We start from the raw sequence: 16,306 nt of genomic DNA, 5'->3' as shown, positions 1-16,306 counted from the left end.
AATTAATCACTAATTAGCGTAATTATTTGGATAATTTAATGATGAAACCTTGTGGCACATAAAATGTAGTTAATTCATATAATTGACTTTGTATGCAAACTTGAAAACAAACACAGTACTCCATATACAGTTGAATTAGAAGGAGATTTGTTCTCGATCGCATTCTGGGAACGAGCTAAAATATACTTGCATTGTCGATAGGTTCATTATGTGATTGTCTTTCCAATAACGATCATAAAACACATGCATACTCACAGTGTCAAAAGAGTTATATGTAATATTCCAATTAGTACAAGCACCTTAATAATAAAATAGAAGATTCTGATCACCTGACAACTACATGGACATGATATGCATGACAACACCTACGGCAACAGCATGGTGACTTTACAATAAACACTGAGTTCATATCAGAAATAGAGTCATAAACAATTTTTAAAACTATTTTCTCTTTCAGATTGTGGATCCAATGAGTTGAATTCATTTCATCTATCCCAGGATACAACAATAATAACTCTCTTTGGCAATGCACTGAAATCTTTGTATCCCAAGTACTGGGTGGACAGGCAATACGATGAACCCCTTGTATCCCAGATGGAGGCAATACGATGAACCCCTTGTATCCCAGATGGAGGCAATACGATGAACCCCTTGTATCCCAGATGGAGGCAATACGATGAACCCCTTGTATCCCAGATGGAGGCAATACGATGAACCCCTTGTATCCCAGATGGAGGCAATACGATGAACCCCTTGTATCCCAGGTAGAGGTAATACAATGGACCCCTTCTATCCCAGGTTGAGGTAATACGATGGACCCCTTGTATCCCTGGTAGAGGTAATACAATGGACCCCTTGTATCCCAGGTAGAGGTAATATGATGAACCACCTGTATCCCAGGTAGAGGTAATACAATGGACCCCTTGTATCCTAGTTTGAGATAATGCGATGAACCCCTTGTATCCCAGGTAGAGGCAATGTGATGAACCTACTGAATCCAAGGTTGAGGACAAAGAGGTAATGTGATGTATCCTAGGTAGAAGAGCAACTAACGCGATTCTCCACTGCTGGTAATCACAGGTGTACTTGACCTTGATGAAGTCTTGGCATTGGACTCAGCAGGACTGGCTGCTGTTGTAGCCGTGACTACTGCTGTGACATTAGCTGCAGATGAAGAGGAGGGGGGAGCAGCACTGGTTGTAGATGCCAATGCTGGTTTCTCATTGATGCTTGGTGCTGGACCACCAGTGTGTTGCTGAGCTTGTACTTGAGCACACATCCTATGATGATTTTCCCAGTCTTTATGTTGGCAGAATGATCCACAGTACCTTGCTGTATTACATCCACTGCACGTCTCGTTAGCTTTGCGTCCACAGTTCCAGCAACTCTATTACAAGGAAAACAAAGAAAACATCAGATCTGAGGCTTTATGCAGTACATGACTTGTTTTATTATATTTTGAACAAACAATATTCAGTGAAGCAATGAACTAATAAGACACGTACACATGCATGGTTAAATTTATGTTTAATTTTCATGACTGTATATTAAAACAGTATCCTCTAATATCACTGCATATTTATACAGTGCCCCCTATCATCCTGGCATATTTATACAGTACCCCCTAACATCCTGGCAAATTGATATAATATGATATATGATATGATATATGATATTCATACAGTACCCCCTAACATCCCGGCATATTCATACGATACCCCCTAACATCCTGGCATATTTATAGAGTACCCCCTAACATCCTGGCATATTTATAGAGTTCCCTCTAACATCCCTGCATATTCATACAGCACCCCTAACATCCTGGCATATTCATACAGTACCCCCCAACATCCAGGCATATTTATAGAGTTCCCCCTAATACCCCTGCATATTCATACAGCACCCCCTAACATCCATGCATATTCATACGATACCCCCTAACATTCTGGCATATTTATAGAGTACCCTCTAACATCCTGGCATATTTATAGAGTTCCCTCTAACATCCCTGCATATTCATACAGCACCCCCTAACATCCAGGCATATTTATAGAGTTCCCCCTAATACCCCTGCATATTCATACAGCCCCCCCTAGCATCCTGGCATATTCATACAGCACCCCCTAACATCCATGCATATTCATACAGTACCCCCTAACATCCTGGCATATTCATACAGTATCCTCTAATATCCGTGCATATTCATACAGTACCCCCTGGCATATTCATACAGTATCCTCTAATATCCGTGCATATTCATACAGTACCCCCTAACATCCTGGCATATTCATACAGTATCCTCTAATATCCGTGCATATTCATACTGTACCCCCTAACATCCTGGCATATTTATAGAGTTCCCCTAATGCCCCTGCATATTCATACAGCACCCCCTAACATCCCTGCATATTCATACAGTACCCCCTAACATCCATGCATATTCATACGATACCCCCTAACATTCTGGCATATTTATAGAGTACCCCCTAACATCCTGGCATATTTATAGAGTTCCCTCTAACATCCCTGCATATTCATACAGCACCCCCTAACATCCTGGCATATTCATACAGTACCCCCCAACATCCAGGCATATTTATAGAGTTCCCCCTAATACCCCTGCATATTCATACAGCACCCCCTAGCATCCTGGCATATTCATACAGCACCCCCTAACATCCATGCATATTCATACAGTACCCCCTAACGTCCTGGCATATTCATACAGTATCCTCTAATATCCGTGCATATTCATACAGTACCCCCTGGCATATTCATAACAGTATCCTCTAATATCCGTGCATATTCATACTGTACCCCCTAACATCCTGGCATATTTATAGAGTTCCCCTAATGCCCCTGCATATTCATACAGCACCCCCTAACATCCCTGCATATTCATACAGTACCCCCTAACATCCATGCATATTCATACAGTACCCCCTAACATCCTGGCATATTCATACAGTATCCTCTAATATCCGTGCATATTCATACAGTACCCCCTGGCATATTCATACAGTATCCTCTAATATCCGTGCATATTCATACAGTACCCCCTAACATCCTGGCATATTCATACAGTATCCTCTAATATCCGTGCATATTCATACTGTACCCCCTAACATCCTGGCATATTTATAGAGTTCCCCTAATGCCCCTGCATATTCATACAGCACCCCCTAACATCCCTGCATATTCATACAGTACCCCCTAACATCCTGGCATATTCATACAGTATCCTCTAATATCCCTGCATATTAATACTGTACCCCCTAACATCCCTGCATATTCATGCAGTACCCCCTAACATCCTGGCATATTCATACAGTATCCTCTAATATCCGTGCATATTCATACAGTACCCCCTAGCATCCTGGCATATTTATAGAGTTCCCCCTAATACCCCTGCATATTCATACAGCACCCCCTAACATCCCTGTATATTCATACAGTACTCCCTAACATCCTGGCATATTCATACAGCATCCCCTAACATCCCTGCATATTTATACAGTACCCCCTAACATCCCTGCATATTCATACAGCACCCCCTAACATCCCTGCATATTCATACAGTACCCCCTAACATCCTGGCATATTCATACAGTATCCTCTAATATCCCTGCATATTAATACTGTACCCCCTAATGCCCCTGCATATTCATACAGCACCCCCTAACATCCCTGTATATTCATACAGTACTCCCTAACATCCTGGCATATTCATACAGCATCCCCTAACATCCCTGCATATTCATACAGTACCCCCTAACATCCTGAGATATTCATACAGTACCTGCTAACATCCCTGCATATTCATTAAGTGCTGCCCTTAACGTCCTAACCTCAAATGGCAAAATACAGCAGCACCTTGACTTGAACACATTAATTACTATGCCTACCTCACTAGTATCATCTTGTGCATTGAGCAATGTATTAGCCTCTTCAAATCCCACTCTTTTAGCTTCTGTAACAGCTCTATCTAATTTGGTTCTCTCAGCTGCCACAAGTTCATTAGCTTTTTGTTCCGCTGCAGCTACAGCTTTTTGAAGTTCAGAGACAGCTTGACGTTTTACCTCATTCACAGCGTCCTCTGTAAAAAAAAAATGTTGAGAATGAGATTTACATGTAAACCCCACAAAAGCTGCCAAGTCAAAACCAAAAACAGTTTGGAAGAGGGCATTACAAATCCTGGGAGGAGAGTTGATGGAAAAACTTTCATAAAAGAATTATGCAAGATCAACTAGACATGGAGAAATTGGCAATCAAGCCTTCACAAAGCGGACTAAGCTCCAATCACATCGATTAATTAGTAAATACTAATAAGTAAATACAGAAGAGAGCAATTACACCATTTCTTACCAGCTCGCCTTTTCACTTCAGATACCCTGTCTTCAGTCTGTCGTATTGTATGTGCCATCATTTCACCAGCACGTTTCTTCATATCGTGTTCAGCACCTTCTGCATGTCGCCTGACCCATAATGCTAACTCCTCACGATCCTGGAGACTCCTCTGATGTAACACCGCTATTGCACGTTTAGTTTTCTCAACCATACCCATAATGCACTGTAACATCTGTGGATTATTAGAACAGTTATTAGCAATTTGGATGTCAAGGCAGGAAGAAGGAAACAACTTAAAACCCATCAATCAGAATGCTCAATAGCAGGACCTAATATAAAATGTCTTATTTCTGAAATGGACTCAAATTTCTTTGTTCTCATAGGCTGTCGTAGGACTTTTATATAACGCAAACCACATTTCACGAGAGAACAAGTAATCAGGCTGGATTCAAACCCAGACAGATATACTTTCAATTGATCTATCTGCAAAACGATTTTGTACATTGGCTTATACATGTATATATATACATATCTATAAAATATTTTACTGTGTCTAAGAGTGCAGTGTACTGGGGCAATGTTACTTACTGTGTCTACATGTTTCCAATCATCTTCAACTCTGTCATCAAATGCTGAATATTCTTGAGGATGTATTGATTCACGATTATGTATTCCTGAAACAAAAAGCAGTAATTAGTATTTTCTTTTTGACAAAAATCAACTAATGAGCCAAATTAAATTTGATGGGTACTAATAATACAATTTTGGAAACTCACCACCACTACTACTACCACCACTAACTGAATGATGCCTCTCTCTTTCCCTCTCATATCTGAACTCTCGCATCTCTCGTTCTCGAAGTTCACGATCACGGATTTCTCGTTCCCGTATTTCTCGTTCTCTCATTTCTCTGGCATGTGCTAAGTCTTCCATTCTGATTGGATGCGCCGTGCTAGTAGAATGGTGATTCATGCTACCACTGGGACTAGAACGGCTTGCACTGCTTGGACTCACGGTACAGTGACGCTTGGCTAAATGCACTTCTTGTAACGTATCTCTGCCGTTCTCCTTGGGTGTACTGCTTACTCTATTAACAAATCGCATTATGAACAATTTAATTATTTGTCCTCAAATTTTTGAATATTTGGAATGACTTTCAATCGTTTAAAATTGACAATGCTATACAGTAGATCAAGATACAGGGGGTAATCACTGACTTTTCATTTTACTGACTCCTTAAGTTTACAATAATTATACAAGATATTTTAAGTATTCCATGCTGACATTGAGTTACATAGATGGATATGGGGCAATAAGAAATTTCTCTTCATGGGATGCGTCGACAAAATCACAGCACAAAACTTTTTTTTATAAGTATACCCTCAAAAGTAGGAGGGGGGAAAAGGGGAAGGAGAGTAAGAGCTCATACAAAATAGCAGTTTATTTACAATTTTATTACTTTCTTACCTCTCGGGTGTTCGTCTCTTGCCGTTTTCATTAACTTCCATGAGAATATCGGATGAGTCAACCGGTGATGCTTTAGTATCCAGTAATATCTGTTCATGTTGACTATAATACTGGTGTGGAGTCATCTTTGCCATCCGTGCACAGTGCATTAACTCACGTTGTAACAGAGGTAAATTGGCCTGATATAAAATACACCATATTGCATCGTTAAACAACATAGGCATTACATGCAATCACATTACAGACCAAATGCTTGATGTTTATGACTGCAAATTAATTACACTATCTCATCAGAATTCAACCTGCACAACACATGTCAACGACCTCCATGATTTTATTTATGATTAAGGTCAAGAAGTTACACCCTCAATTATGACAATTTCATTTTCTTTTAAATCTGATTTACTTGCGTAATTAAAATTACAATGAGAAATAAGAAAAAATAGGTAATTTTAAGATTTTAAACTATCTGATGTAACATTAGAAAGAAGATTACAATGAATAGGATGGCTGGTGACAACTTACCTTCAGAAAAGGTATCACAAATGGTCTGAGAGGGAAATTTGTAGCTTCCTGAAGTTTATTGTGGAATTCTTCCACCGACAGCTGATTGTTCTGTTAATTTAAGAAACAACATTGTCAGATAAAATGCAAAACATTCCATGCACCCCCTCCCCAAGTAAACAGTCATGGAACTCTTCAAACCTTATGTTACTGTAGAATACTTTATTTTTGCTTGGAATTTATTTTCGCTGAAGGGCTGTTTCTGTGAAAATAAAATCCAGCTAATATACCTTTTTCCTATATTTCACATTAAACTCGTCAAAAATCAGTGAAAATAAATTCCATACAAAACACCCAAAAAGTTTTGTCAGCAAAAATTTATTCCAGCTAAAATAAAGTATTTCACAGTACATAAAAAGTTATTGTCCTTAATACTAAGCATCTTTTCCAACCAACACAAAGTGTCCAAACTACCATACATGTATGCATAAGCTTCTCCAACCCACATTACACACTTTAGATATGGCAACAACATTAAAGGTGTGAGTACCATGTGGAAAATAATCCATTAATGTAAATGTGTACTCTTAATGAAATTGATATTTATTGGATTAAAATTCCCAAAAGTCAATCTATAAAATTTCTTGTTGAGTTTTTGCTAAAGTCATCTTTGACAAAATGAACCAGCATAATTTTTTTCACTTTTCTATTTTCACACCAATATCCAATGAAAAATTATGTTCATATTTAATAATTAAAAATACATACAAATGTGTATTAATGTTGCATGGGTGCTTTGAAATATAATAAAGACTCACCACTAGAGCCATCACAAGACTTCGAACTCTTTCACCAATTTCTGGTGAAATATCTGTCCCAAACTGTTGTAACGTTGTGAGAAATCTTTTGAGCTTACTAAGTTGTCTAGCCCCACACGCTGGGGGAAGTTCTTGACTAGCATTGACTGCATTAGCTGTGTTGCTTGGTGGTGAAGGAGTACCGTTCACGCTATTAGGTGAATGCAGACCATTCACTATGGATCCTGCAAGAGAAAACAGGAATAATTAAGTATAGGTATAGATGTATATCAGAATTGGTTAAAGCAAACTACCAGTATCAAATGTGGTCACTGGGTGGCTACACCATACCTTGTGCATGTAACACCACCACGAAAAGTGCCATATGTAATTTCAATGGAAATTACTCTACGCAAAGCTCCCATGTGAGTTATTCAGTACTGGTATTTTTTCAGAATGTCCTAAATTTTGTTCAACTATTTCAGACAAAGAGGCTTAGTGTTTTTTATTAAATTGACTGTTATACACCCAAAATAGATGACATTTTGAATAAAATGTCTTCATCTAATTTTGAAACAAGACAATCCCTGCATATATCCAGGCAATGATACACATGCATGTACAATGTAGATGGATGGGCATAACTAAACTTATCAGAAATAGAAAATATTTAATCAGTTGATCTGCATGACAACCTTATATACTGTAATGCAATTTTTTTTTACTTTTTGAAGAGTACACATCAACGTTATTATGCTGGAATAGTGGAACACACTCAAAATTGGGTCGTTTTGTAGGACTTCATTTGGATAGCTGGATGTGATTTACAATGTGATTTTTTAGGCAAAAATGAATATATTTTGTGATTCATGTAATAAGAGTAATTTTTGTCATAAATGTAGCATTTAAAAGTGTGTTCAGAATTGTAAAATTCATTCTTAATCTATCCCTCTCCCAATATACATTCAGTTCTATGATTTGTCAGTTATCGTATTCGTGTCAGTACTTGACAAAGTGTGCACCCACTAGATTTCTATGTATACACAATAGAAGCAAAAATAACAAAATTGCAGTTAGCGTAAACCAAATAATACAACTTAGTTTGATTGTATGTCAACAGTACATGTTAATATGTTGATGATGAAGATGATTCTCCAGAAGTTACTGATGAACATGACCTCACTCAACTAGCATTACAAGTACATGACCTCACTCAACTAGCATTACTAGTACATGACCTCACTCAACTAGCCTTACTAGTACATGACCTCACTCAACTAGCATTACTAGTACATGACCTCACTCAACTAGCCTTACTAGTACATGACCTCACTCAACTAGCCTTACTAGTACATGACCTCACTCAATTAGCGCATTACTAGTACATGACCTCACTCAATTAGCGCATTACTAGTATATGACCTCACTCAACTAGCATTACTAGTACATGACCTCACTCAACTAGCCTTACTAGTACATGACCTCACTCAACTAGCCTTACTAGTACATGACCTCACTCAATTAGCGCATTACTAGTACATGACCTCACTCAACTAGCATTACTAGTACATGACCTCACTCAACTAGCCTTACTAGTACATGACCTCACTCAACTAGCCTTACTAGTACATGACCTCACTCAACTAGCCTTACTAGTACATGACCTCACTCAATTAGCGCATTACTAGTACATGACCTCACTCAATTAGCGCATTACTAGTACATGACCTCACTCAATTAGCGCATTACTAGTACATGACCTCACTCAACTAGCATTACTAGTACATGACCTCACTCAATTAGCGCATTACTAGTATATGACCTCACTCAACTAGCATTACTAGTACATGACCTCACTCAACTAGCCTTACTAGTACATGACCTCACTCAACTAGCCTTACTAGTACATGACCTCACTCAATTAGCGCATTACTAGTACATGACCTCACTCAATTAGCGCATTACTAGTACATGACCTCACTCAACTAGCCTTACTAGTACATGACCTCACTCAATTAGCGCATTACTAGTACATGACCTCACTCAATTAGCGCATTACTAGTACATGACCTCACTCAACTAGCATTACTAGTACACGACCTCACTTAACTAGCATTACTAGTACACGACCTCACTCAACTAGCATTACTAGTACATGACCTCACTCAACTAGCCTTACTAGTACATGACCTCACTCAACTAGCCTTACTAGTACATGACCTCACTCAATTAGCGCATTACTAGTACATGACCTCACTCAACTAGCCTTACTAGTACATGACCTCACTCAATTAGCGCATTACTAGTACATGACCTCACTCAACTAGCATTACTAGTACATGACCTCACTCAACTAGCCTTACTAGTACATGACCTCACTCAACTAGCCTTACTAGTACATGACCTCACTCAATTAGCGCATTACTAGTACATGACCTCACTCAACTAGCATTACTAGTACATGACCTCACTCAACTAGCATTACTAGTACATGACCTCACTCAACTAGCATTACTAGTACATGACCTCACTCAACTAGCATTACTAGTACATGACCTCACTCAACTAGCATTACTAGTACATGACCTCACTCAACTAGCATTACTAGTACATGACCTCACTCAATTAGCGCATTACTAGTACATGACCTCACTCAACTAGCATTACTAGTACATGACCTCACTCAACTAGCCTTACTAGTACATGACCTCACTCAACTAGCATTACTAGTACATGACCTCACTCAATTAGCGCATTACTAGTATATGACCTCACTCAACTAGCATTACTAGTACATGACCTCACTCAATTAGCGCATTACTAGTACATGACCTCACTCAATTAGCGCATTACTAGTACATGACCTCACTCAACTAGCATTACTAGTACATGACCTCACTCAACTAGCCTTACTAGTACATGACCTCACTCAACTAGCATTACTAGTACATGACCTCACTCAACTAGCATTACTAGTACATGACCTCACTCAATTAGCGCATTACTAGTACATGACCTCACTCAACTAGCATTACTAGTACATGACCTCACTCAATTAGCGCATTACTAGTACATGACCTCACTCAACTAGCATTACTAGTACACGACCTCACTTAACTAGCATTACTAGTACATGACCTCACTCAACTAGCATTACTAGTACATGACCTCACTCAACTAGCATTACTAGTACATGACCTCACTCAACTAGCCTTACTAGTACATGACCTCACTCAACTAGCATTACTAGTACATGACCTCACTCAACTAGCATTACTAGTACAAGACCTCACTCAATTAGCGCATTACTAGTATATGACCTCACTCAACTAGCATTACTAGTACATGACCTCACTCAACTAGCATTACTAGTACATGACCTCACTCAATTAGCGCATTACTAGTACATGACCTCACTCAACTAGCATTACTAGTACACGACCTCACTTAACTAGCATTACTAGTACATGACCTCACTCAACTAGCATTACTAGTACATGTTCTCTGCTATCAATGATGTGACATTAGATGAATACTGCCATTCACGGAAACTGAAACATGTTAGAACACGGTACTATGAAATGACAAATACTTAATTTTGTTTTAATTAAATTTTGAATTAACATGTACCATCATGAGTAGAGTATTTCCGAAAAGCATGAAAAAAACAACAACAAATAACCAATGCTAAGACATGAAAACATTCAGTATGGGGATAAAACAAATTTAATGACGTTTTTATAATTAGGTACAACCTTGTTTGAACTTTCACTTTGGAGCACTGTGAAAATAAGCAGCTTGCTAGCTCATATACCTGCTCTGATATCAAATGAAAAATACCATATCTGACTGTGTTTGATTTATCTACTAGGGTGAGGGAGATTCAACAATGTACTGAAAAAAAAATTTCAACAATTTTCAAGGACAGTAAATTAAATAATGTGTGCATAGATAAAGTGAACACTATGTGATAACTTCAATATCATGATTTAGATATGACAAAATACCCATTTATTCCATCTTTTTTTGTAAATTATGCATTTTATGGGTTTTACTATAGCAAACAATAACTGAAGCTAAAGATAGTATTTGGTTACATAGGACCTTACATACACGCACAATGTGAATTGTCAAAGTCTAATTTAGACGCAGGTGTTGAGTATCAATTAAAATTAAGTATTTTTGTGTACCTACAGAATAGTCTCCTAAAGGCATATTGGTGATATTAGAAAGCTGAATAATTGATATGTCATTAAGAAATCACCTGCAAAGGTACATAGTACTATTAGTAGTACTACCAATAATTTAAGTTAATACATACATACATACATGTATTATTATTTCAAAGACTACAATACACTTGATTAGTACATAGTAATATTACAAATGCCACCAATACAAATGTATTACATAGTAATATTACAAATACCAGCAATACAATTGTATTACATAGTAATATTACAAATACCACCAATACTAATGTATTACATAGTAATATTACAAATACCACCAATACAAATGTATTACATAGTAATATTACAAATACCACCAATACAAATGTATTACATAACAATATTACAAATACCACTAATACTAATGTATTACATAGTAATATTACAAATACCACCAATACAAATGTATTACATAGTAATATTACAAATACCACCAATACTAATGTATTACATAGTAATATTACAAATACCACCAATACAAATGTATTACATAGTAATATTACAAATACCACAAATACTAATGTATTACATAGTAATATTACAAATACCACCAATACAAATGTATTACATAATAATATTACAAATACCACTAATACTAATGTATTACATAGTAATATTACAAATACCACCAATACAAATGTATTACATAGTAATATTACAAATACCACCAATACAAATGTATTACATAGTAATAATACAAATACCAGCAAAGAAAATGTATTACATAGTAATATTACAAATACCAGCAATACAAATGTATTACATAATAATATTACAAATACCACCAATACAAATGTATTACATAGTAATATTACAAATACCACCTATACAAATGTATTACACAGTAATATTACTACCGGTAATACCACTAATACAAATGTGGTTACTGTATATTGTAAAAAAAAATAATTATTTCGCTGATAAGTATAATGATACTGCCCTTCTCTTAACAATACTAATCTGTGTCAATTTACTGCCCTGCACATAGCATTACTGCCCTGCCCTTAGTAATATAAACCTGTACATATAACTATAATGCCCTGCTCTTAACAATACTAATCTGTGTCAATTTACTGCCCTGTACATAGCATTACTGCCCTGCCCTTAGTAATATAAACCTGTACATATAACTATACTGCCCTGCTCTTAACAATACTAATCTGTGTCAATTTACTACCCTGCACATAGATTTACTGCCCTGCCCTTAGTAATATTAACCTGTACATATAACTATACTGCCCTGCTCTTAACAATACTAATCTGTGTCAATTTACTACCCTGCACATAGATTTACTGCCCTGCCCTTAGTAATATTAACCTGTAAACATCATTATACTGCACTGCTCTTAACAATACTAATCTGTGTCAATTTACTGCCCTGCAGTTACAATGTAGCAGTATTAACTTCCCTGCACATAGCAATTATTATACCAACTTATATGAATTTATTTCCTTGCACTCAGCAATACAAACCTGTATTCTGATGCCCTAGGTCTGGTCCAACCTATACCACCTTTGCCCAATACAAACCTGTATTCTGATGCCCTAGGGCTGGTCCAACCTATACCACCTTTGCCCAATACAAACCTGTATCCTGATGCCCTAGGTCTGGTCCAAACTATACCACCTTTACCCAATACAAACCTGTATCCTGATGCCCTAGGTCTGGTCCAACCTATACCACCTTTGCCCAATACAAACCTGTATCCTGATGCCCTAGGTCTGGTCCAACCTATACCACCTTTACCCAATACAAACCTGTATCCTGATGCCCTAGGTCTGGTCCAACCTATACCACCTTTGCCCAATACAAACCTGTATCCTGATGCCCTAGGTCTGGTCCAACCTATACTACCTTTGTCCAATACAAACCTGTATCCTGATGCCCTAGGTCTGGTCCAACCTATACCACCTTTGCCCAATACAAACCTGTATCCTGATGCCCTAGGTCTGGTCCAACCTATACCACCTTTGCCCAATACAAACCTGTATCCTGATGCCCTAGGTCTGGTCCAACCTATACCACCTTTGCCCAATACAAACCTGTATCCTGATGCCCTAGGTCTGGTCCAACCTATACCACCTTTGCCCAAAACAAACCTGTATCCTGATGCCCTAGGTCTGGTCCAACCTATACCACCTTTGCCCAATACAAACCTGTATCCTGATGCCCTAGGTCTGGTCCAACCTATACTACCTTTACCCAATACAAACCTGTATCCTGATGCCCTAGGCCTGGTCCAGCCTATACCATCTTTGCCAAATACAAACCTGTATCCTGATGCCCTAGGTCTGGTCCAACCTATACCACCTTTGCCCAATACAAACCTGTATCCTGATGCCCTAGGTCTGGTCCAACCTATACTACCTTTGCCCAATACAAACCTGTATCCTGATGTCCTAGGTCTGGTCCAACCTATACTACCTTTGCCCAATACAAACTTGTATCCTGATGCCCTAGGCCTGGTCCAACCTATACCACGTTTGCCCAATACAAACCTGTATCCTGATGCCCTAGGTCTGGTCCAACCTATACCACCTTTGCCCAATACAAACCTGTATCCTGATGCCCTAGGTCTGGTCCAACCTATACTACCTTTGCCCAATACAAACCTGTATCCTGATGCCCTAGGCCTGGTCCAACCTATACCACCTTTGCCCAGTACAAACCTGTATCCTGATGCCCTAGGTCTGGTCCAACCTATACCACCTTTGCCCAATACAAATCATTCATACCAGCACATTCTAAAATTAATAAGCCCACATTTTTCATCAACAATCTAAATACAGCATCTCACGTTTCTTTTTTTAGGATGAATCATTTTTAAAAATTTGCATAAATTTGGACTGCCTGTAATCGAAATTACCATATATAGAATTGTAAAGTATATACTAGAATTGTTTTGGTCTACTGATAATTGCAGTGTGTACAATGATGCATCGTGTTTGCAAGGTGTGTAGGCCTGACGCAGTGCTAGGTTTGTTTTGTTTCAAAGGCAACTTTTCAGATATGATGTTATTATGAAAATTGAAAAATTATTTAACCACCTACACAATACACATAAATTCCATCCAAAAATAGTCATTTTGTCCGCATATTTTGGATAGTTGTTCTGGGCACGCTCAAGAAGCCAATAATGTACACGTGTTACCGAGACTATGCGAGTGAACAGAACAAAACATACATTTGCTATTTTCGTTGCTGATTTTCATGAAATAAAATTTCGTAAAAGTCACTGTCATGCCGTATCATAGGATCCAGGAGAACCCTTCACTGATACACAATTTTGTGATATTCACTGAGAAATAAGTAAATCAAGATAATGTTATGCTTCCCAGATATCTAGATTTATGGAAATCAACATGGTGTTGTTATGCTTCCCAGATATCTAGATTTATGGAAATCAACATGGTGTTGTTTTGCTTCCCAGATATCTAGATTTATGGAAATCAACATGGTGTTGTTTTGCTTCCCAGATATCTAGATTTATGGAAATCAATATGGTGTTGTTTTGCTTCCCAGATATCTAGATTTATGGAAATCAACATGGTGTTGTTTTGCTTCCCAGATATCTAGATTTATGGAAATCAACATGGTGTTGTTATGCTTCCCAGATATCTAGATTTATGGAAATCAACCTGGTGTTGTTTTGCTTCCCAGATATCTAGATTTATGGAAATCAACATGGTGTTGTTTTGCTTCCCAGATATCTAGATTTATGGAAATCAACATGGTGTTGTTTTGCTTCCCAGATATCTAGATTTATGGAAATCAACATGGTGTTCTTTTGCTAACCAGATATCTAGATTTATGGAAATCAACATGGTGTTCTTTTGCTTCCCAGATATCTAGATTTATGGAAATCAACATGGTGTTGTTTTGCTTCCCAGATATCTAGATTTATGGAAATCAACATGGTGTTGTTTTGCTTCCCAGATATCTAGATTTATGGAAATCAACATGGTGTTCTTTTGCTTCCCAGATATCTAGATTTATGGAAATCAACATGGTGTTGTTTTGCTTCCCAGATATCTAGATTTATGGAAATCAATATGGTGTTGTTTTGCTTCCCAAATATCTAGATTTATGGAAATCAACATGGTGTTGTTTTGCTTCCCAGATATCTAGATTTATGGAAATCAATGTGGTGTTGTTTTGCAATGTTTTTTTTTTTAAATGAAAGTAGTGTTGTTTTGCTTTCCTGATATCTATGAACATGGAGTTGTTTTGCAATGTGTTAAAATCAACATGGTGTTGTTTTGCAATGTTGTGTTAAAAAATACCACTTTTAATTTAATGTTTGAAAAATAGCAAACAGAGTTTATCACCGAAGGTCTGTCCATCTTTTTCTCTCCCTGGAATGAGGATACATACTGGTACTCAAGGCAATTGAAAGTTTGGGCTAAATCCAAAACCAGGTGGCTTGACAACACTTAATTGATATCAACATTATTAATAGTTATTACAACATTTTATTTCTAATTACAAAAAAAAAATCACCTGCAACCAGAGTTATAAAATTTTTTTTTTGAGAATTAGGTAAAATGAAAGTAGGAAGTGAAGACAGCTGCACTCAAATCACCTATGTTGTACTGCTTGTGTTAATAAAGACTGGCTCAATATTAAACATATTGTAAGAAGCACCTGCAATGCTTCTCTTATGACATAGTTCAGTTTATTGTCACCCTAAACTTATCTTATACACCCTACACAATAGATCAAAAACACTCTCCATTAACGGAAGGAAGCTCCTGTCGAATAATAGGAATGACCCCCTAGTAGACAAAGGTGTGACAACAAGAATATCATCACTATTTACATGGCTATTTATATACTGGATTGTTGAGTGACATAGGGGGCTTTGTTCTGCTCACTGCTGTGCAATTATTATGCAAGGGAGATGGTACATGGATACAACAAGAACAATATGGTTTAATTATCATTCTATAAGGGGCTAA

General features: G+C 37.5%; 1 protein-coding gene across 1 annotated transcript in view; it reads right to left on the bottom strand.

Moving 5' to 3' along the window:
* Positions 1–444: 444 nt before the first annotated feature.
* Positions 445–16,306, bottom strand: part of LOC100375491 (protein CBFA2T1-like) — a 40,634-nt gene continuing 24,772 nt past the window's right edge. The window contains exons 3-10 of the mRNA XM_006823231.3: positions 7,137–7,360; positions 6,340–6,429; positions 5,815–5,993; positions 5,124–5,434; positions 4,936–5,021; positions 4,366–4,579; positions 3,906–4,096; positions 445–1,387 (exon numbers count right to left, since the gene is read on the bottom strand). Of these exons, the coding sequence (XP_006823294.1) occupies positions 1,049–1,387; positions 3,906–4,096; positions 4,366–4,579; positions 4,936–5,021; positions 5,124–5,434; positions 5,815–5,993; positions 6,340–6,429; positions 7,137–7,360 (1,634 nt within the window). The 3' untranslated portion in view covers positions 445–1,048. The remainder of the gene's footprint in view (positions 1,388–3,905; positions 4,097–4,365; positions 4,580–4,935; positions 5,022–5,123; positions 5,435–5,814; positions 5,994–6,339; positions 6,430–7,136; positions 7,361–16,306) is intronic.

This window comes from Saccoglossus kowalevskii, chromosome 6 (assembly GCF_978046115.1).
Source record: "Saccoglossus kowalevskii chromosome 6, keSacKowa6.1, whole genome shotgun sequence".
Classification (NCBI taxonomy): Eukaryota; Metazoa; Hemichordata; class Enteropneusta; family Harrimaniidae; genus Saccoglossus; species Saccoglossus kowalevskii.
This window is presented reverse-complemented; position numbering and strand designations above follow the sequence as displayed.